The 20643-nt window shown below is 43.1% G+C and overlaps 4 protein-coding genes across 4 annotated transcripts; 3 read left to right on the top strand and 1 right to left on the bottom strand.

Moving 5' to 3' along the window:
* The first annotated feature begins 2959 nt into the window (after positions 1–2959).
* Positions 2960–9029, top strand: dhx32a (DEAH (Asp-Glu-Ala-His) box polypeptide 32a). The gene is made up of 11 exons (XM_061094850.1): positions 2960–3223; positions 4049–4242; positions 4969–5341; positions 5425–5664; positions 5755–5848; positions 6007–6156; positions 7105–7296; positions 7435–7575; positions 8103–8293; positions 8382–8572; positions 8831–9029. The coding sequence occupies exons 1-11, from the start codon at positions 2960–2962 to the stop codon at positions 9027–9029; spliced, it is 2229 nt and encodes a 742-aa protein (XP_060950833.1).
* A 919-nt stretch (positions 9030–9948) lies between these two features.
* bccip (BRCA2 and CDKN1A interacting protein) lies at positions 9949–12700 on the bottom strand. Its single transcript, XM_061094596.1, has 7 exons — positions 12527–12700; positions 12147–12221; positions 11484–11564; positions 11310–11396; positions 11031–11218; positions 10713–10881; positions 9949–10544 (listed from the first exon to the last, which is right to left on the bottom strand). The coding sequence occupies exons 1-7, from the start codon at positions 12665–12667 to the stop codon at positions 10374–10376; spliced, it is 912 nt and encodes a 303-aa protein (XP_060950579.1). The 5' UTR covers positions 12668–12700; the 3' UTR covers positions 9949–10373.
* Positions 12701–13093: 393 nt separating this feature from the next.
* Positions 13094–15695, top strand: uros (uroporphyrinogen III synthase). Its single transcript, XM_061094853.1, has 10 exons — positions 13094–13117; positions 13521–13595; positions 13696–13779; positions 13872–13968; positions 14118–14192; positions 14549–14623; positions 14726–14809; positions 14947–15032; positions 15105–15203; positions 15308–15695. Exons 2-10 carry the CDS (start codon positions 13533–13535, stop codon positions 15440–15442), a joined length of 798 nt encoding a protein of 265 aa, XP_060950836.1. The 5' UTR covers positions 13094–13117; positions 13521–13532; the 3' UTR covers positions 15443–15695.
* A 373-nt stretch (positions 15696–16068) lies between these two features.
* On the top strand, positions 16069–20102 carry mmp21 (matrix metallopeptidase 21). Its single transcript, XM_061094852.1, has 7 exons — positions 16069–16208; positions 16331–17238; positions 17872–18011; positions 18099–18240; positions 18356–18613; positions 18695–18867; positions 19797–20102. The coding sequence occupies exons 1-7, from the start codon at positions 16069–16071 to the stop codon at positions 20100–20102; spliced, it is 2067 nt and encodes a 688-aa protein (XP_060950835.1).
* Positions 20103–20643: the final 541 nt, after the last annotated feature.

The following is a 20643-nucleotide window of genomic DNA, read 5'->3' as shown; positions in this document are numbered from 1 at the left end:
GACTTTGACCGAAAAAAGGGACGTTGTTGTGATGAAGACACTAAATAGAAATTGCACTATGTGGAAGCTCTGAAAACCTTTAAAAAAAAAAAGAAAAGAAAGTAGAATGTGGCTTCCCTGAGTTTTGAATCAGGAGATCTGCCGTGTTGCTTTGGTGCTCTGTCTCTGAATGGTGCTACGAGTCTGAGCTCAGGTACATGTAAAGTATTTATATTCTGTATTTATTGCCACGCAGTGCACTGTGCCAGACACTTTTACTACAACGTACATGTTAATTTGTTGTTTGAATCAATATCACTTTTTTTGTTTTCCATATCAACTCATCTTTATGAAGAAGAGGGATTTTGTCTTTTAAAGCCAATGTGAAATTGTGGTTTTTTTTGTCATGAAATGTGTTTTAATGAAGGGAACCTTGTTACATGATAGTTGAGTTGAGAGAAAGCTTCAGAGACACTTCTAGTTCATTCCTAGTTCAGTGTTTTTTTTTCCTGGAGCTTAAACGGTCTGTGTCACAGCCTTGAGCCGGTGTGAGAAGGAAGACTCCGCCGTGGTGTTACCTCTGCAGCTCTGCAACCGGACTAAACAGCTGAAAACACTGTGTGAATTGAAAAATAAGAAGAGGTGTCAAGTTGGGATTGTGAAATGTCACCTGTTTGCCCTTTCCTTTGCATGGACCCCGTAAAGCTCGCTCAGGGGGTTGCTGAGGGATGAGCTGAACGTGGAGCCGAGTTCAAGCGAGCATTGACACCCCAGAAAGAGAGAGAGGAAGCATCCTTTGAGGTATTGCTTCCACTAAAGGTCAGATGTGTTGGAATATTCCCCTCCGTGCACCGGGGATCAAACCGTGGAGCCGCTGAGGACTGTCTTAAGGCTGCGGCCATGAAGGCATCACATGTAGGAAGCCACGGCGTCCATGTCCGGATTTTCTATCTTTTATTTTTTGGTGTTGGGGTGAGGATGGATTCACTCGACCAGGACACACTGCTCCATCCTGCACCAGCCAACCAAATCATCCTCTGCAGTTTTCCCTTTCACTTATTCTTTTTTTTTAAAACCAACTTACATCCTAGACACAATATCCTGCGTATATCAGACGTGGAAGCAGAACATTGTTTTTACAGATTTCTTGTTTTAGCAGCGTGTTAACATTCACATTGAGCAACTTTTTCTTTTCAGCACAGCTTCTCGCAAACATATAAACTGAAAACTGACGTCGGACTGAACTTTTCTTACTTTTGATACTTGGATTTTTTCAACGACGCACCACTTTTACATCCATGGCTTTGTTTACTTTGCTTTCTCAGTGCCATATGTGTCCATGTGCTAATGAGGCCGTGTTCTGGTCCCGTCACCGGAGTGTGCGTCACGTCCTCGAGTGATGTGTGTTCTTTGTGCGGTGTTTTACAGGTGAACGCGTTTTTTCATAGCTTTTTTAATCACGACTGTTTGATACATCGTATGTAAAGAAAACAAGTGTCTGTGTCTGATCATGGTATTTTCAACACTCGAGCAGCATTAGTAAAAAAAACTGTTTTTTCAAACACAGGAGAACATTGGTGGTTTGGATTTTTGTGAAATTAAGAGATCAGCTCATCCGTCCACAAGCAGCAGCAGCTCTGCTTTATAGGAACACAAAGAGCACTTTAACAGTTTTAAAGTACGTATCTACAAAACGTTACCGCTCTGTCAAGAGCCCCCGGCTTTTATTTTACACTCAGGCTGAAACACAAACCCGGAGATTGAATACTGAATCACACCGTGCACGTGTAATTGTTTTTTACCATTCAACACTGACAGTTTATCTTATTTCGATAGTCAGAGCTTTTGTCTAAGAGTAATTTGCGAAGGTCTTTGTAAGGGTTTTTTAAAGAGGGGTCTTTAATTCATGCAGGTGGGATTTTGTGTTAAAAAATATTTATTTTAAGAATGTGCTGATAAGAACGTGCTGACCCTGACTCCTGCCTACAGGGTGTATAATTCCAGTCAGAGTTTATTTTCCCCCTAAAATAGGAGAGAATTGGGATTCAATTGCCAAAATAATGTGTTTAGTGCTGAATATTTTAACTACACTTGCAATTAAAGTCATTAAGGCCACATTTAATGGTTCCTCACAGACACATAGGATGTACTTTCAAAGACAACAGAGCTGACACATGAAGATTAGGTGTGTAAGATAAAAGTGTGTGGAAGTGTAGTGAAGAGGACCAAACAGCGTCCCCTGGTGGAGAATCTGCAGCCTGCTTAAAGTCAATTTGTTGATTCGGTAAATGCATCGAGTTCAACTTGATCCAGTAGATTATTCTCATCTAAATTCAAAATTAAAAAAATATGGTCTTAAAGCTCATTTAGACAACTTGGAAAAAAGTCCACAGCTTTATTTCCATTATTAAGTGTTTTTTTTATGTTTATTATGATATTATCTCTTAACTCTAAAAAGGTTTCTCATCCCTTAAGGTACTGTCCTTATTATCACTTAATGTCCTAAAACTATATATATAGATGTATATATATATATTTATATGTCTACTTAAGTGGTGGAAATGAAACAGGGCATTGCATTATAATCTCTACAGCTCAAAACAATAAACTGCACTTATTCAAAAAAAAATTCCTTTCAAAATAACATGACAGATATTTTTTGGATCAGATCAGAGCGTCCTCGCTGCTCAACACGTGATCGTTTGGATAATATTCAGGAGATTATGACGAGATCATGCACATCGCTCGGTATTGACCGGGGAGCACGTGGAGCCACGCTGCATGGAGGAGAAATTACGCACCGGTGCGTCAGCCAGCCAGGCTCGAGGAGGACAAATCCAAACTTTGACAGCTTGTAGTTTCGGCAGATTGCAGCCATCCTGGTTAATTGGTTTTTAAACAGCACCTCTCTGATTGAATCTTAATGGACTTGTAGCCTGTTTGGAAGGGAGGAGGGGGGAAGAATCATCCGTGCGCTCTCATGTCGGAGGAGAAGAATCCAGCGGAGACAGCAGAAGTCTGCGCTGAGGATGTGGACTGTCCCGGGGAAGAGACGTTCCGCTTCGGAGACGACCTGGAGCTGAATCAGTTCGACGGATTGCCCTTTTCCTCGCGGTACTACAAACTGCTGAAGGAGAGGAAGACTCTGCCTGTGTGGAAGCTCAGGTGTGAGTTCGAGGAAGCTCTGCTGAGCAACCAGCTGGTTATTGTGAGTGGCACAGCAAAGACTGGGAGGAGTACCCAGGTAAGACCATATGATGTTCATTCTCTGGGAGGAAGAGAGGGGAGGAGAAAATCTGCCAGAAAGAGTTTGTGATTTAAAAAAAGTCATATTTGATGAAGTTACATTAATCATTATGTAGGGGCTTAGGGCATCAGCCATGAATAACAGTGCAAGCTACTTTATTTCTCTATATTTAATCTACTTTTAGATTTACATTTGGACCCAAATACCAAAACATAACCCACTTTTTATGACTTTATGCCTCATGTTCAGTCCAGCCCTCTAACCGCACAACAAAAGCTCACCATGATGTATTTACAGTACAGTAGATCCTCTACAAACTATTTTTTTTTCTGTCCAGTATTTCCACCTTCATCTGGCTCTCAGCACAACTTCTGTCTTAAACATAGTTTTGATTCTCGGGGATGTTCCTTTAAACCAAAGCACCATATGATGTGAATCAGTGTGAACAAGCTGCCCAGCTCAGCAGATGCTGTTGTGTGACTGTGATGCTGTCCCAGCTCCAGCCTGCCTGCCTGCTTGCCTGTCAGCCAGCACAAAGGCTCCAGCAGGGGTGTTAGGGGACCTCCTGCTGCTAAGCCCTGATCCGCTGGAGCCGCCACATGCTGCCAAAGCAATTTTGCATTATGAGCGATAATACCAGAGGATATATCCTGTCAGTGTTTGTTTTGCTGTGTGCTTAAACAAAAGCCTTCAGTGCAATCCTGAAAGGAGCCCTGCCAGGGAGAAGCAGGATGATGTAAATAAATAGAAAATTTGTTCTGTTTAATGGAGAATAAATAATCCAAAGCACTGTAAAGACATCCAGTGGCTGTTCTCTCTCAGATCCCTCAGTGGTGTGCAGAGGTCTGCCTGTCTGCCCAGTACCAGCATGGCATTGTCGTGTGCACGCAGACCAACAGGCAGCAGGCCGTGGATCTGGCCCTGCGCGTGGCTGATGAAATGGACGTGAACATCGGCCATGAAGTGGGTTACACCATCCCTCTGGAGACCTGCTGCTCCCCCGACACGGTCCTGAGGTTTGTGACAAGCTCCCAGTCTGTTTCACAGCCGGCAGCAGCATCGCAGGCTGACACTTTAACATGTTCCACTCCTCTGCTCCTCAGCAGATGGGTGACACACACACACATACTGTACTCACACACACACACACACACACACAAACACACACTTAGAGATGTTGTCCAGTGAAGATTCAGCTTCCGTCTTAATTAAATATACAATTTTGTATGTATGCTCATCACCATATATTGGAAAAGCGAATGATAAATGGTTTGTATTTATAATGTTTTTCTAGTCTTGATAACCATTCAAAGCTCTTTACAGTGCAGTTTAGCCGTTCACCCATTCACACACATTCATACAGTGCATCTATGTGTAGAAGGTTGGATTTGTTGTCCACCAGTATGATAGACCGACTCTGCATGCAAATTCCATGAATATGAATAAATCAAATTCTGTATTTTACATGAAACAAAATAATACAATATGAGCGAAGTTGCTTGTGATACACATAGAAATAATGTGCTAATGCTGGATATGCAATGAAGAAGCTGTTTACTCACTGTAAAAGATAAGAAATGTTCCCCACTTGTTTCTCCGGCCCTAAATGGCATAACCTTCACTATTAGAAGTGTCAAGAAGAACGATTTAAACATATATTGTTGCTATGATCCTTAGTTGCCACTTGTGCTGCTGTCAAGTTATTGCTTCATAACACCCCTCTGATGGCTTTAATTACCCAGATACTGCACAGATGACATGCTGCTGAGAGAGATGATGTCAGACCCTTTCCTGGAGCACTATGGAGCCATTATTATCGACCAGGCCCACGAGAGGACCGTTAGCACAGACATACTACTGGGTCTCCTCAAGGACATCCTGCTGCAGAGGCCAGAGCTCCGGGTGGTGGTCCTCTCCGTCCAGCCTATGACTGACAAGCTGCTGAAACAATACGGCAGCATCCCTCTCATCGATCTGGAGGCCACGTGTCCTGCTGAGGTGGTCCACAGCAGCAGCGACAACAAGGACTACTTCTACTCGGCGCTGAGGCTGGTGCTGGAGATCCATCGAGCCAAAGAGGACGGAGACGTTGTCGTGTTTTTTGCCTCAGACGAGGTATGAGATTGTTTTAGCGATTTTTCACGAGTGGTTCCATTGGGCTCAGAGCTAAGACTGGTTTAACAAACCTCTACTTTTAGGAGGCCCGCTGTGCCCAAAGCATCCTCCAGAGAGAAGGCACCAGGCTGGGGGCAGACTTGGGCGAGATGGTGCCCGTGGTCCTGTGCCCAGGCCAGGGAGGCCTACTGCCTTTCCTGACAAAAAGACCAGACTCAAAGACGTCCAGGAGAGTCTTCCTCTCCACCAAGCAGGGCGAGGACATGTGTTGGGCGATAGAGTCACTCAACTTTGTCATCGACACAGGAGTCCAAAAGAAAATGGTAAAGTATTTGTAAAGCAAAGGCAAATATCCACCTAAATGAGTATTCTGATGATATTAATTAGTATTTGGGTTTAACCTCCTACTGTAGGTGTACAATCCAAGAATAAGAGCTAACTCGGAGGTTCTTGAACCCATCAGTCAATGTCAGGCAGACCTACGCAAGCAGCTGTCTGGGCCAACAGGTATGTGTGATGGACATGGAGCTGGAGAATAGTTGAACCATTGGAAAAGGTTGAAAATGTTTGTTTCTGATGGTTTAAAATTCAAGCTATTAAATAGTATATCAAATAACTACCATCACCTCGTTGTCTTACTGAATTGGGTTCAATTTATTTCCCAGGTAAATGTTTCTGCCTGTATCCAGAGGAGAGTCAGCTTCCTGCAGAGAACACACCACAGATCCTGGAGTCTAACATCACGCCAACGGCCCTATTCTTAAAAAGGATGGAGATAGCCGGCCTGGGACAGTGCGATTTCATCGACCGACCAGGTGAAGTAGCCTCCCCGGGGGGAAGCTTTGGACGAGTGACCACTGAAACGCGATTCATGACAACAGTTTATTTTGGGTTACACTTTCCCACAGACGGCTTCCCTCTCGCCCACCCTTAAAAAAAAAAAAACAGAAGTGTGTGAGGGAGTTTTTTGTTGGGTTTTTTTTTTTTTTGGGCTGAAGGAAGACAGATGAATTTGCTCTGTGTAGCTGTTTGGGCCCAGTCAGCCATGATTTAGCTGAGCTGACAGGACCCTGCGACCAACCATTGTCTGAGCTCTGACCTCCCCTCACATGAACAGGACAGGCTACAAAGAGGCCAGCTCATTAACGATTACACAACACGTCTCATTAGGGCAGCGCCGAGCAAGTACAATGAAGGGAAGGTACACGCCAAATGTATTGTAACATCTCTCCATTCTTCCAAAATTCTGGCACAAAAATGACTTTTCCCCAATGTTCAAGATTCATATTCTCCTGAGTGAGAGAATGTGGGGAATAGAAAACTTGAAGCCATAAGTCCTGAAAGGACTCTTATGGTGCACGTTTGTAAAAATGTCTACGCGTCACTTTTTCGCACATATATTTCCTCTATCATGTTTTCTATGCTACCACTAGGAGGCACTAAAGTCAGGAATTTAATAATTCTCCACATTATGAATTATGGGTGATGAACACCTTGCTATGTTCAGCTATGATGTAATATATATTATAGAGATGAGAGAAGTTAAATACATCGATTTTCTTGACAATCGCTCATGCTTTCAACTTCAAACTCACCGGGTGTGTTGCTGAGGATCCTGGGTATTGTAGTTTTGACTTAGGTTCTGTTGAAAATACAGATGGTTGTTCTGTGAGTTTATAAAAAGAAAAAAGAAAAGACAAGCATATTTTTAACGGGCACTGCACTTTACAAAAGACACATACTAATTTCAGTTTTATTGTCAGATCCCGAGGGTCTCATGCAGGCGCTAGAGGAGCTCGACTACCTCGCGGCTTTGGATGATGACGGCAACTTGTCAGAGATCGGCATCATAATGTCTGAAATCCCTCTGGAGCCTCAGATGGCCAAAGCTCTGCTGGCGTCCTGCGAGTTCGACTGTGTGAGTGAGATGCTGACAATCGCAGCGATGCTGTCTGGTACGTGTGCGTCTCGACTATAATAAGACTCGATACAAGTTCACCATATGGATGCTGTTGTAGTTCCTCTCAGACTCTGAACCAGTCTGTGGTCAGAGTGGTTTCTCTCACTCATGCTGCCCTCGTTGTGTCCTTCAGCTCCGAGCTGCTTCCTGAAGCCACCTGCTGGTCTGAGCCATGAAGCTGTGCAGTGTCACAGGAAGTTCCAGCATCCTGAAGGAGACCACTTCACCCTCATTAACATCTACAACGCGTTCAGACAAAGCCAGAGAGAACAATGTGAGACGATATTAAAGAACAGAACCAAAACACTCATACACTTTTAACCATGCTGTGGTTTTAGCGCTACAGACATTGGCCCTGATTCGTCCTCATTGATCTTATATCTTTTATTTAATGTAGGAAAAACTTAATCCTTGTAACATTGAACGTACCAAAACAAGTTTGTCTAAAAAAGACAATGCACTGAGGCCCCTTAAGTGTGCTTTATTCATCACTTCACCAGGAATTAAAAAAAAAGATCCTACAAAAGAAGGGAAACCTGGTATCTAACTAATATGAAGAGAATTCAATCTTCAAAAAAGAAAAACAAGGTATTAACATTGAGAATTTAAATAAATCCTATTACAGCGGATTAATCTTCAGCAAGATGTCATCATTAATTTCCTCCTGTCACTGGTTTGTTTCTACTACAGATTTAAAAGAGCTTAATTTTATTTAATTCTCGAGGACCTGATCCAAGCTGAGCAACGTCTCTTCTCACACCCTGTTTCTAAAACTCCGTCATGATGCATTTTCTCCACCAGACGTAAATTCTGAAAAGTGGTGCCAGGACTATTTCTTGGATCACTCTGCCCTGAAGAAAGCTGAGGCCATTAGATCAGAGTTGACCGACACTTTGAACCGGATCGAGCTTCCCATCTCGGACCCCTCGTTTGGAACCAGGACGAACACGCTCAACCTCAAAAGGGCTCTGCTGGCTGGGTTCTTCATGCAGGTAAACTGATACTTAGTGTCAGCATTGATGAATCTTCCCTCCTAAACTGAATCCACGTTTAATGCCTCTTCTTTTTTTTCTTCTGCAGATTGCTAGAGATGTAGACGGAGCAGGAAACTATTTCATTCTGACGCACAAGCACATGTCCCAGGTTCACCCGCACTCGGGTTACGGCGCTCAGTCGCAGAAGCTCGGGCTCCCGGAGTGGGTGGTTTTCCACGAGTACACTCTGTCAGAGAACAACTACGTGAGAACAGTGTCTGAAATGTCCCCACAAGTGTAAGTCAATCCCTTTTTTAAGACCTAAGCAACATCTGCACAAGCCGATTACATCTGAGTTCTTGTGGGTTTTGTTTTCGCCGCGCTGGTGGGACAAATATTTTGATGCTTTTATCAAAATAGTAAAATTGAGGCATTGGTTATAATCTTTTTAATCCTCTGTTAAACCCCGAAAGAAGTTCTTTTTTAGGATTTGTTGTTTTCCACATAAAAATTAAGTGTTGACCATATTCAGTCTTGTTTTCACATCTTTTCTAGGTTCATTCAAATGGTGCCGCTCTACTTCTTCTACAATCTGCCACCTAGTGAGAGCAAAGAAATACTGCAAGGCCTGTTGGACCCAGACGGAAACCGAAAACGGAAAGATGAGAAACAGAAAGCTGCTTCACTGAGCAGTGAGGCAGACAGCGGCTGTGCGGTGATGCCACAGAGCTACGACAGATGTGTGATTCAATGAGCTGACAACTTCTTATCTTAACGTCAAATGCATAAATGCTTGTAAAATATTTATAGCCAATGAAAAACAACTATTGTAATAATAATTGTTGTTTTGATGGTGTCATGTACAATATGACCAGTTATTCCGAAGGTGGTTTTTTCTAGGGAGTTGACGTAAGAAGTAAACAAACCACAGACCCTTTTTATCCGTTGTGATCTGAAACAATGTGTAGTCTTGTATTCTCTTGAGTTCTGAGGAAGTTTTCTCGTTCCCAGATTCTGTTTTCACATCAGCTCGTCGGTTTTTTCTGTCTGTTAGCAAGACTACACAAAATCTACTGGATGCATCACCACAAAACTTGGTGGATTGATGCGACACAGTTCAGGGACGAACTCGTAAAAATGTTGACGCAGATAGATCAGGGGCCAGGATGTTTTTTTCACTTTGTGAGCGTTTTCACAACATTTTAATTGATTTCTCAGAATAATTCATGGATCTTGATGAAACTGATATTTATGAGTGTGATCGATTTCGTGCAGATCTAAATAAAGATCTGCATTAGTGAATTTGAATGTGGTTTTGTAAGGAGACTGATGTGCGGTCTGAGTGCCGTTCTAGATTCATTATGTTCCGTCCTCTCCCTCTCAGCGCTGTCGGTCTGGAAACAACTTGAAGATTTTTAGACTTTAAAGAGCAGCAGATGGGTAATGCTATGTTCTTTAAAGAGAGAACAGACCACATTTTGTGACTAAACCAAAAGAGGCAGATTCAAAAAGAGAACCTGGCCCATTGTCACCTCCTTCCCCTTGGTCATTATGCAAAGAAAACATTATGAACCTTATGGGTGAGTGACATGCAGATCTATAATATTCATTAATAATCAGTCAAGAGATCTTATGAGGTGCTTGATTAATAGAAATTGATCAACAAACACAAATGATAGTATATATGATTTAATAGCAAATTGAACCAGATCAAATTGGTTACAAATCAGGTTTCATCAAAGATAAATCTGAAACTGTTAGTAAATCATTTGACGAAATTAGCAAATTCCCCCTTTTCCTCCATCCACTGAGACTAGAGTCCAAAATTACCAATTTCTTAAACACATGGTTCGTATTCTGTAAGAAACATGACTGATGTTCTACTTCTATTCACAATGTAACAGTTGTATATTTCTTTGCTACAAGCCGAGCATGCGGTGATATCCTTCAGCCTCATTTCTTAAATGAACCTGAAAAAACTCTTTAGAATAGTGACACTGCTGTAGCTGATGGTACCAAACGTCTCTAAAGAGAGAAGTCAACCATGACCCTGAAAGTCCTCAGTGTGTACTTAGGTGGCTTTGGTTTAATGTGGGGTTCACACAGTTAAGAATTCTTTGAGTTTGTCCATGATGATGGGGAATCTGTCTGCAGGGATCAGCATCACTGTCCTGAAGGGCTTCATGGGGACGTCTTCAAACGACCACCTGCCGCTCAAACAGGAGTCCGTCTCGTCCTGGACCGAGTAGTGGAACTTCATGGTGGCTTGCTAAGAGGAGTAAACAGACAACGCTTAGGACTACAAGAACATTTAGACATGTTTTACGTCACATTAAAAACTTAAGCAACAAAGAAATCAGAAGAACTAAGTTATCAGATTATAGTACGAGCGTAGTCCGTGTAGATTATCTTGCATTGTGCGACTGCTTGTATTTACCTCATAGAAGAATTCCTCCTCTGCGTTGATAAACAAGTACTCCTCTTTGGGAACTCCTCCTCTGCCTGGGATGCTCTTGGTTGCCTCCTTGCAGGTCTTGCTGATCATCAGACAATAGTGACACTTGCCACTGGGCTTGTTCGTCCTCTGAGCTTCAGCTAGTTCTTCCCTGGGGGACAGAATTACACCTTCAAAAGACCATAACCTTTTTTCCCCCAATCTTCAATCATTACTGAGGTTTTATATAGATTATATTATATACAGATTTCTCTCTTTAAGAACACACTCAGGACAGACGAGGACATAGCAAGAACTCACTGGAGCTGTTTGTGCAGAGGCAGGGCGATCTGTGGAGGGACGTTGATGAAGCGCTCGCTCAGCAGGAGGCCCACGGGCTTGCTGTCGTCGCTGAGGATCTGCTCCAGCTGCTCTGTCAGGCTGGGGGTGGCGTTCTTCTCACACTGATCCACGAGCAGATCCTTCATCTCCTCCACACACTGCACATCCTGCCGGCAGAATAAGACACGCATACAGCTGAAATTAAAATGAATGGCCAACGGTTTATGATAAAAGCCTGTTTGAATAGCCTTTGTTTACCTTCCTCTCCGTCAGGTTGAGCATCGTGATGAACCCATACACCTCGTCTGGGTCGTCGTCATCACTGTCCTCTGGAACCTCTGCTTGCTGGAACAAAGGGAAGGAGGATGTGAATAAATGTTAGAGCTCCAAACCTTGAATTGTAAAATGAGATTAGAAAGTTGAGCAACTCACCTTGATGACACTTCCGAGATGATTCTGCTGAATGATGAGGTCGGTGATCTCTGATGTGTTTACATGAGCCTTCAGGAAGAGCTGTGTCCAAACATCAGAGTAGGAAGGTCACACTTTGCCTCAAACATAACATTTGAACAAGCTACCACACAACCAAGCACTTTATTAGGAACACCCCTACATCTGCTTTTTCATGCAAGTCAGTCAAACTGCGGAGAAACCCATGGTTGATGAGGAGTCATAGGAAAAAGGTGAGACTTGTTGGAGCTGACAAGATGGAGCGACTTAGATAATCACACTTCACATCTGTGACATTTACTAACTGCTATCAAATCAAATAGCAAAAATATTAATTAATGGTATCTTCCGGCCCCGTGCAGAAATAATGTGAAGCAATAAGCAATTTTCGAAAATGTAGATTAAATCATTAAGTGTTTCATATCCACATCATATGTTTGTAAACTTTTTTCTGTTTATTTATATTTAACTTTTACGTATAATTTATCTATTTTATATAAACATTTTGGAATGAATAAAAATGATTTAAAGAATGAGCTCGTGGAGACCAAGACAAAAACCACCACTAGAGAGGAACCCTGTGCAGTGTTATGGTGGTGTTCCTAATAAAGTGCTCCGGGGGCGAACACACTGTCCCACACAGACCTGTTGCAGAAGCCTCTTGACGCCATTGAAGTCATTGGCTGAGATCGTGTGAGCTTCGAAGTCCACAGTGATTTCCTGGAGAACAGGAAGAAAAGACAACAGTTAAATACAAAGAATAACATTTAACAAGTCACTTATCACGGCTACTTTCGTTGCTGCGACAATAACAGAGAAGCTAATTCGTTAACTTTCAGGGTCTAGTTCGTCTTAAGCAGGTTTGTTGACGTGTAATGTGAATACTTGTAAGTATATTTCCATTCATATAATAACATTACATCTTAAAATACCTATTTAAAATACTTCATAGTGAAAGTAACAGCTGGGTTAGCATGCTAGCTAGTTAGCAGAGGCCAGTGAACGCGTGTTGTGGGTTAATTCACCTCGTTGATTTCTTCCTCCGACGCTTCGCTGTCCTCCTGCCCGGAATCGCCCTCCTCATCCCGGCTCTCGTCCGAGCTGCTGTCGCCCTCCTGGGGGTTCTCACCCTGACCCACCGCTCGCTTCTTCGCCATCGACGCCATGCTGCTTGCGGAGAGATCTACAAACCACGCGTGTCACCGGAGAGTGGGCGGAACCCGGGGGGTTAAAGTTCAACCTGAGGGAGAGAGAGATCCGGTGAAAGTGATACAGTGAAGCCGCCATTACGGCTCCGAATGTACACGGCTAGCGGACTAGCGCAGAGCCACAATGGCTTCCGGTTTGACGTTGGTTAAACAGAAGGAACCATGTCTTAATTAGGGGTGGACGCTTTTTTAAAACTTTATTAAAACTACTATGTTGCTGTTATTAATAGATAATCACATCGCTTATTAGCATTAATTATGGTTTTAACTGTACGTATGTTTTTATTTATGACATAAAACGCGTTTTTGAGAGGTTAGTGAAATAGTGTCTGTTTAATCTTCCCTTTCTTCACAATGACTGGAGTCGTCACCCGCTCAGCTGTAAGAACAACTCCAGGTACCGACATTGTGTGTATCATTTAGTGTTTATAACCACATGTTGCATATATACATGATCGTATAACAGTAGAAAGATTAAATATGCTCTCCGGGTATAGGTGGCAGCTTCTGTTCAGGGATCAGCTGATCGGGGGTTACGTGTTAACGTGTCTTGCTAATGTAAACAACAACAGGGCAGGAGGACATGTTTCAGCTGCACACAAGAGTTTAAACTCGTTATTCACCTCCTGATTACTGTGCAATAATCGTGAGTGGACATATGTGTTATCAGCATGAGGCACATGGCAGTTTGAGGGTGTAGCTGAGCTCGTTGTGTCCTTCACACCCACTGTCCTCTGGGTCTGTGCAGGTCCCACAGCTGTCTTCACACTGCTTTCTGCTCGTTTATTAAGTCAATACTCCGTTTTGTAAGGTTATTACCAAGATGCACGTTCTGCTCCTGAAAGAACCGAGAGATGGAGAGACTGAGCCTGATCCTTACATCAAGGTAGAGACAGTTTTTGTCTTATAATGTGGAGCATTTGTCAGGTTTCAATATGTTTTATTTGTTTGCATTTGGCTTCATATCCTCTCATTTGTATCTCCAGGAGCTGGCGTCCCACGGGCACAAAGCCACCTTGATCCCTGTGCTGTCGTTTAAGTTTGTCTCCTTAAACACATTGTCGGACATGGTAAATTACGTTATGACAGTATACATCACAATCAATTCAATGTATTTGTCCCTTGTGGTCTTATATCTCACGTTCGTTCTTTTATTTTTTAGCTTTTCCAACCAGAAAAGCACGGAGGACTTGTATTCACCAGTCCCAGAGCGGTCGAGGCCGTGAAGATGTGCTTAGAAGCAGAAGAAAGAAAGGAGGGTGAGACTAAACAGAAACACCTCATAATGATCATAATCCCCTGGAAGCATGTGTTAAAATAGAATATATGTCTGGAATTCTAACTGATCTATGAAACAGTTTAATTCAAGTTTAATTAAATGTTCTATTTCTCTTTATTCTTAATTCAGAGTGGAACAGCTCTGTGAAAGACAAATGGAACACCAAGTCCATCTATGTGGTCGGGAAGGCAACTGCTGCTTTAGGTGAGTCATGGTCGCGTCTGAAAACCCTTTTCTCCAAGAATATATTTTTTCTAAAAGTCAGATTTGTGCATAGTGCTTGTTATAAACCTCCCCTGTGTTAATGCTCCCTGCAGCAGAGTGTGTCCGGCACCTGGTGCTCACAGGCACGTGTGAAGTGATGTTACTGCCCTCAGTCATTTAGAAAATAGGTTGTACACAAGTGACAGTTTGCTGTGACACAGGTGCAGCACGATCCTGATGTGTGTTTCACCTTCTTTGGTCATGATCAACATCGGCTGTTTTTTTATTATCAATGTTATATGTGCATTATTCCACCATTGCATATGTTATTCATCCCTTTTGTGTTAAATCCACAGTACGAAATCTGGGTCTAAATCCTGTGGGGGAGGACACAGGGACGGCAGAGGTCCTATCACGTTTCATCATTGAACGTAGGATATTATTTTATACTCGTGTCATCGGGGTTCATTTAATTTAAGAATTTGTGATTGTTCTGATAACTAATCCGACCTTTAAATTAATTCTCATTGCAGGAGAGGACACAAATATTCCACCACTTTTTTTCCCCTGTGGCTCAATCAAAAGAGAAGTCTTGCCTACGGCTCTGAGGGAAAGTGGTAAGCACCCCCCCCCCCTTTTTGGGCCTCACCATTAAAACTCAAGGTGGTAAAAGTCCCACTGGGGTTATACTAATTATAAAATAGTAATTTGCGCTACCTTTTATAAGTGTGGGGATCGATGTCTTTGTTTCCAGGAGTGCCCCTGGAGACGCTGACTGTCTATCAAACAGCCGAACACCCAGATCTGGAGAAAAACCTGAAGAACTACTTTACAGAGGAGGTAAAAACACTGAATACACGTTAGAGAATACCTTTTATGGTGAAAGTGCTCACTTTTTCTGTGCGTTGACAGGGCACCCCGGCCAGCGTAGCTTTCTTCAGCCCATCAGGGGTGAAGTTTTGCCTAGAAGTGCTGCGGAGGTTGTCGGGTGAACACATCACGGAAATAAAGGTACAGCCTCCTCATTCAGTCACACACACACAAATTGAAGGAATCTACAGCCATTAACAGTTCGTCCATTCCTCTGACTGTCACTTGTATATCTGTGTTTCCAGTTTGCAGCCATAGGACCGACCACACAAGACGCCATGACGGCAGAAGGCCTGTGTGTCAGCTGCACTGCAGAGAAGCCAACAGCCGAGCACCTGGCTGCAGCCATGGCCAAAGCTCTACAACCCCCGTCACTTTAAAATCATCCACTTAAATTCTTTATTTTTGTATATTCTGTGTTATTTATTTGTGTTGCCATTTGTCTGTTCAACTTTACGCTCTTATGTTGCAATTTATGAATGTTTATTTAAGATACTTCGCCATAGAGAAAAAAGTGGCGTCTTGTGCCAGAGAGGCCACAGTAATGTATGTGAATATGATTGTGTATTTATTTATGTTAAACACAAGTAAGTGATTATTTTTGAAAATAAACTTGGGTCTGTTTGGTGTTGAGATGGTTTGTTCATTGTGGTTATTCACTGTAAAACACTCAAGTGTGTGTCTGTGTGTGTGTGTGCGCGTGTGTGTGTGTGTGTGTGGCACAGGTCGTGGCTGTCCTAAAACACTGTCACTTTCATGTCCACATGAAAGCAAAGCGCTTCACGTCTTTCTAACAGTCCATTTAGAATCAGTGGAGCGTGTATCACACGTCCACACAATCCAGTCAAAAGACAGGTTTACTTTTCACCCTGAGGTGAGAGAAGAGGGACATGTCCAGAGAGTCGCACCTTCACGGGGGTGCGGCTACAGTCAGGATTTGCCTTTAAAGCACTCGCTGCTCACTTGCCTTGACTTCTATTTATCTCAGGAGGGAACCAACGCCACGATGCTGACTTCTACCCAGCTGATCATTTTGCTTTTTTGGACGAGCGTTAGCTTCGCTGATGCAGAGAAACTTTTCCACAGTCGGGATCATTCTGACGTGCAAACCCTCAGTTCTCACCAAGCTGAGGTTATAACAGACACGTACACGGCAGAGGTAATTTCTTTCTCTTTTAAACCTTCACATCTGCTTGATTATACATCTCAAGATACGTCACAGGACCCAAATGTACTTTAACTCCTCTCTTGTAGGTATTTCTCTCCAGGTATGGATTCATGAAGCCAGTGAACTGGGAGGAAATCCAGTTTGAAGAGTCAGACGTGAATTTTAATGACGACCTCCTGGATGAACTCCAAGCCACGATACAGGAGGGGTCCTCGGGGCCTCAGCCGAGGGATGATCCTCAGGACGGCGATGAAGATAACCACAAGAGACCAACTGAGAGCGAAGCCTTTATTTTTGCACTGAAGGAGTTCCAGAAGCTGTCGGGCCTGCTTGTCACAGGCCTGTTCGATGAGACCACAAAGCTGGCCATGAACAAACCCAGATGCGGAGTCCCTGACATGGAGGTTGACCTGAACGCCCCTGAAGCAGCTGAGGACGGCAGCACCTCAGATATGGAAATGAGTCCTGGTGATGCTTTTAATGACACATATAGTAACAGCACAGAAACTAGTGGAACAAGTGATGCTTCTTTCGGTTCAGCAAACTCCTCTGAAGACAACGTATTCAATAATAATGACACAGAAAGTGTCCCCTCTGGCATTTCCAGTGACACAAGCATGAATCACACACAGGAATCGAACTTATTCACTGACACCTCTCTGACGAACGGCTCAGATCATCTCATCATAGACTCTCAAGGGGTGAACATGAGTGTGAACACAGGTCAGAGTGAAGCAGTGCGACGCAGGAAACGCCACCTCGCCGCTCTCGTGTCCAAACACAGACGCAGGAGAGATGTGAGCGAGACCGGCTACATGGCCTTTTCCAAGAAGGTGCTGAGGTGGAGGCTCATCGGAGAGGGCTACAGCAGCCAGCTGTCCGTGGAGGAGCAGAGGCACATCTTCAGACTGGCCTTCAGGATGTGGAGCGAGGTGTCGCCGCTGGAGTTCGTGGAGGACACACGCTCCCCGCTGGAGGATGTTGACATCAGGCTGGGCTTTGGAACAGGTAGTTCTCAGCCAATACATATGAAACCAAATACACAGATTTTCATATTAGGGAAATTGTTTGATATTTTAATAGTAAAACTCATTTGTTCACTCAGATATTTGCAGGAACTACACATTTCACTTTTAACATGTGATTATATGCCAATATAGTATAAATTAAGCACAGTTTTCATGTTTCAGTTGTTCAGTTTTCCATTGAGCTGCAATATGTTTGTTTTCCACAATAAAACTTTTAAATGACTTTCATCAGAGGAGCTGAATTAAATTAAATTAGTAAATTTAAAGCATGTGGACATTATATAAACAGAAAAGACAATGCACCTTTCTAAAAAGCTCTGGCAGAAATATATATATTCATATACTCAAACTCAGTATGACCTATTTTCATGGAGATGATAAATTATTTTTTATTGTAGTACTTAACTGGGACACATGATTAGAGTTTAATAGTAAAACTTGTGCACTCAAATATTTACAGAGGGTTTGGGGTTAGTCTGACATTTCTACATTATTTTAAATATGAGAAATGTAGAAAATACCCATTTCCACTTTCATGTATGTGGACATTATTTTTATTCCAACAAACAAAGGAGACACTGCATCTTTATTTTAAATTCCCTGTCCCACACAGGAAGGCATCTCGGCTGCAATCAGAGGTTTGACGGCACAGGTCAAGAATTTGCCCACGCCTGGTTCCTGGGTGATATACACTTTGATGACGATGAGCACTTCACTGGTCCCAACGCCGGCAGTGGGATCAGCCTCCTCAAAGTAAGTGTACCTCAACAAAAAACAGAGGAATCATCAGTAATGTGAAGCTCTAATGAAGCTTTGTTTTAATATTCCAACCTGTGGCAGGTGGCAGTTCATGAGATCGGCCACGTCTTAGGTCTTCCCCACATATACAGAACTGGATCTATAATGCAGCCCAGCTATCTGCCACACGAGTCCGGCTTCGAGATGGACTGGACGGACAGGAAGGCCATACAGCACCTCTATGGTACATGGCTGCAGCACCATCTAGTGTCTACACTCACACACACACATTCAAGAGATCAATAAGGTTCACTTCCATTTACACAGACTGACACCCAGGCCCACTTCTCTTTCCCCAGGCGCCTGTAGAGGTCGGTTCAACACAGTGTTCGATTGGATCAGGAAGGAGAAGACGCCCTACGGGGAGGTGGCCATACGCTTCAACACCTACTTCATGAGAGATGGCTGGTACTGGCTGTATGAGAACAGAACGAACCGGACCCGTTATGGTGACCCAGTGGCTCTGCAGGCCGGCTGGCGTGGGATCCCCGTGGACGGCGTAGATGCTTGTGTGCATGTATGGTCCAGAAGAAGAGATGCTGTTTACTTCTTTAAAGGTACAGATATCACACTTATCAGGAGGGTGGTCCTTTTCTTTAAAGAGAATACTGAGGGAATGTTGTTTTTGTTTTGAACAGGTACTCGGTTCTGGAGGTACGACAGCGAGAACGACAAGGTGTTCAGACAGGACCCGGAAGGTCATCGCTATCCAAGGTTAATCTCTGAAGGATTCCCCGGGGTGTCGGGTCCCATCGACTCAGCCTTTTACGACAGGAGAGACTCCCACATCTACTTCTTCAAAAACAAGCTGGTAAGACCCCACCCTTATCTCCTCTGTGACAAATGGCAGAGTACAAAAGGAGCAGGTAATTGTTAGAGTGGCTGGGTCAGAATCAGAAACAGTAGATTTGGGGATGGTGTGAGAGAGAAGCCCAGTGCAAGACTCAAGTGTCAAAGACACTCAGGCAGCACAAAAGCCCCAGGAAACATTTAAATGCATTTTAAATATTTGTAATTTGATTAATTGCAAATTTGTCAAAGAATTTCATATTACACCAGATACTTAGGCTGGAGTATTAGGGCCATATTGATACAAATTATTCTGAGAATTACGTCATATATAAAGCCATATTATTACAACTTTGTTCTAGTAAATTCTCATTTTTTTTCTCATTAAATTACGACGTCAGAAAAATTTAAACTTTTTATATAAATATTAATATTATGACTTTATTTAATAATATTGCAATGTCGTCAATCATTTTCTGAAGTCACACAATTAAACTGAAGGTCTATTACTGCAGCATGGGGCTACTGTTTGGTTTCTGGATACAGAATGATGAATGATGTAATACTGTAATGAAGCTGCCACGTAACATCTGCTCTGTGCCCTGTAACAGAAATGAGGAGTCAGCAGGGTACATATGTGATGCACAGAGGGCATTATACATGTTTCCTGGTAGGGAGTCTCCATGGGGGGGGGGGGGGGGGGGGGGGGGGCTGGCCCCTGGGGCTCCCTACAGATTTTGATCTGTCTCTGGTTTAAGTCCATCACAAACACTTTATATGACTTGTAATCTAACAAAACTGGTCTGTAGAACCGAGATTTACAATCATTTAAAGCCCAAGCTCATTTATTGTTCCTCCGCAGGCAAACAAACTTGTCACGCTTCCCCTGTGATTTGTTTTCATGTAATTAAATCACTGAATAAGATGGTGAACAATTATCTGTTCAAACAGGTGTACGCATTCGGCGTGGAAGCCAACAGCTTGGCACATGGCTTCCCCAGGAACATCAGAGAAGTTTTCCCTGCAGTGGTGAGCGGCGACCATCCAGATGGCAACATCGACGCTGCCTACTTCTCCTATACCCACAATGCCGTGTTCCTGCTGAAGGGCTCGCAGTTCTGGCAGGTGGTGGGCAGCCGCCATCGCTGGCGCCGGCCCTCTCTGCCCCGGAACGGCCTGCTGCCACACAAGGAGGTGGATCGCCACTGGTTCGACATCTGCAACGTTCACCCCACTGCACTAAAGCTAACCCGCTGAGGGTGGAGATGTATGAGGCCTGATGGTGTACCTGATCTTCTATGTTTCCATGTTGTCATTTGTGTAGTCATCTTTTATTTACTACTTCCTTTTGACATATTTATTGTTTAAAAGACAAAAGCAAGTATTTTGTTGGCTGATTAATGGTTGTTATTAATATTTTAAGAGCTGCTCTGTCTCTCTGTTACTGCTGCCAAATATATCCTAGCATGAATTTGTGTTTTTATTGATTATAGTAGGATATATTTATAGGGTTGGGTGAAGAAAACTAACCCCTATCCTCTGGAACACTGGGAAATGCACAGTCCTTCCTCAAGGGTGTGCTCTCCCATTCATTCATCTGTGTTTTTGCCTTGTCTTGCCTTTGTTATTTATTTATGAGTAAAACTAAATAAAAAAAACTAGTTTGTATGTCAAATGTGTTATAAATGAACCTCAGTTACAATAGAATAGAATTTAATGGTTTACACATGATCAACTTTAGGTTCACATCCATTTTGTCCAGGCCACAAGAAGACCAGATGTTCTGGATCATGGCCTG

The sequence above is a fragment of the Limanda limanda genome, chromosome 21, assembly GCF_963576545.1.
Source record: "Limanda limanda chromosome 21, fLimLim1.1, whole genome shotgun sequence".
Classification (NCBI taxonomy): domain Eukaryota; kingdom Metazoa; phylum Chordata; class Actinopteri; order Pleuronectiformes; family Pleuronectidae; genus Limanda; species Limanda limanda.
Note: the sequence above shows the minus strand (reverse complement) of the source record. Positions and strands in the feature narration are given on the sequence as shown.

What these genes read in the sequence shown, in the direction of transcription:
- bccip (XM_061094596.1), bottom strand. Translation starts at nt 12,667, where the DNA reads ATGGCGTCGATGGCGAAGAAGCGAGCGGTGGGTCAGGGTGAGAACCCC. An exon ending in TCAAGAGGCTTCTGCAACAG is followed by an intron (nt 11,565 to 12,146) that starts GTCTGTGTGGGA and finishes GTTTGGACACAG; the next exon opens with CTCTTCCTGAAGGCTCATGT. An exon ending in TCAACCTGACGGAGAGGAAG is followed by an intron (nt 11,219 to 11,309) that starts GTAAACAAAGGC and finishes TTCTGCCGGCAG; the next exon opens with GATGTGCAGTGTGTGGAGGA.
- uros (XM_061094853.1), top strand. Translation starts at nt 13,533, where the DNA reads ATGCACGTTCTGCTCCTGAAAGAACCGAGAGATGGAGAGACTGAGCCT. An exon ending in AGCAGAAGAAAGAAAGGAGG is followed by an intron (nt 13,969 to 14,117) that starts GTGAGACTAAAC and finishes TTCTTAATTCAG; the next exon opens with AGTGGAACAGCTCTGTGAAA. An exon ending in AACACATCACGGAAATAAAG is followed by an intron (nt 15,204 to 15,307) that starts GTACAGCCTCCT and finishes CTGTGTTTCCAG; the next exon opens with TTTGCAGCCATAGGACCGAC.
- mmp21 (XM_061094852.1), top strand. Translation starts at nt 16,069, where the DNA reads ATGCTGACTTCTACCCAGCTGATCATTTTGCTTTTTTGGACGAGCGTT. An exon ending in GTGGGATCAGCCTCCTCAAA is followed by an intron (nt 18,012 to 18,098) that starts GTAAGTGTACCT and finishes AACCTGTGGCAG; the next exon opens with GTGGCAGTTCATGAGATCGG. An exon ending in GGCCATACAGCACCTCTATG is followed by an intron (nt 18,241 to 18,355) that starts GTACATGGCTGC and finishes CTCTTTCCCCAG; the next exon opens with GCGCCTGTAGAGGTCGGTTC.
- dhx32a (XM_061094850.1), top strand. Translation starts at nt 2,960, where the DNA reads ATGTCGGAGGAGAAGAATCCAGCGGAGACAGCAGAAGTCTGCGCTGAG. An exon ending in TCCCCCGACACGGTCCTGAG is followed by an intron (nt 4,243 to 4,968) that starts GTTTGTGACAAG and finishes TTAATTACCCAG; the next exon opens with ATACTGCACAGATGACATGC. An exon ending in GCAGCTGTCTGGGCCAACAG is followed by an intron (nt 5,849 to 6,006) that starts GTATGTGTGATG and finishes TTTATTTCCCAG; the next exon opens with GTAAATGTTTCTGCCTGTAT.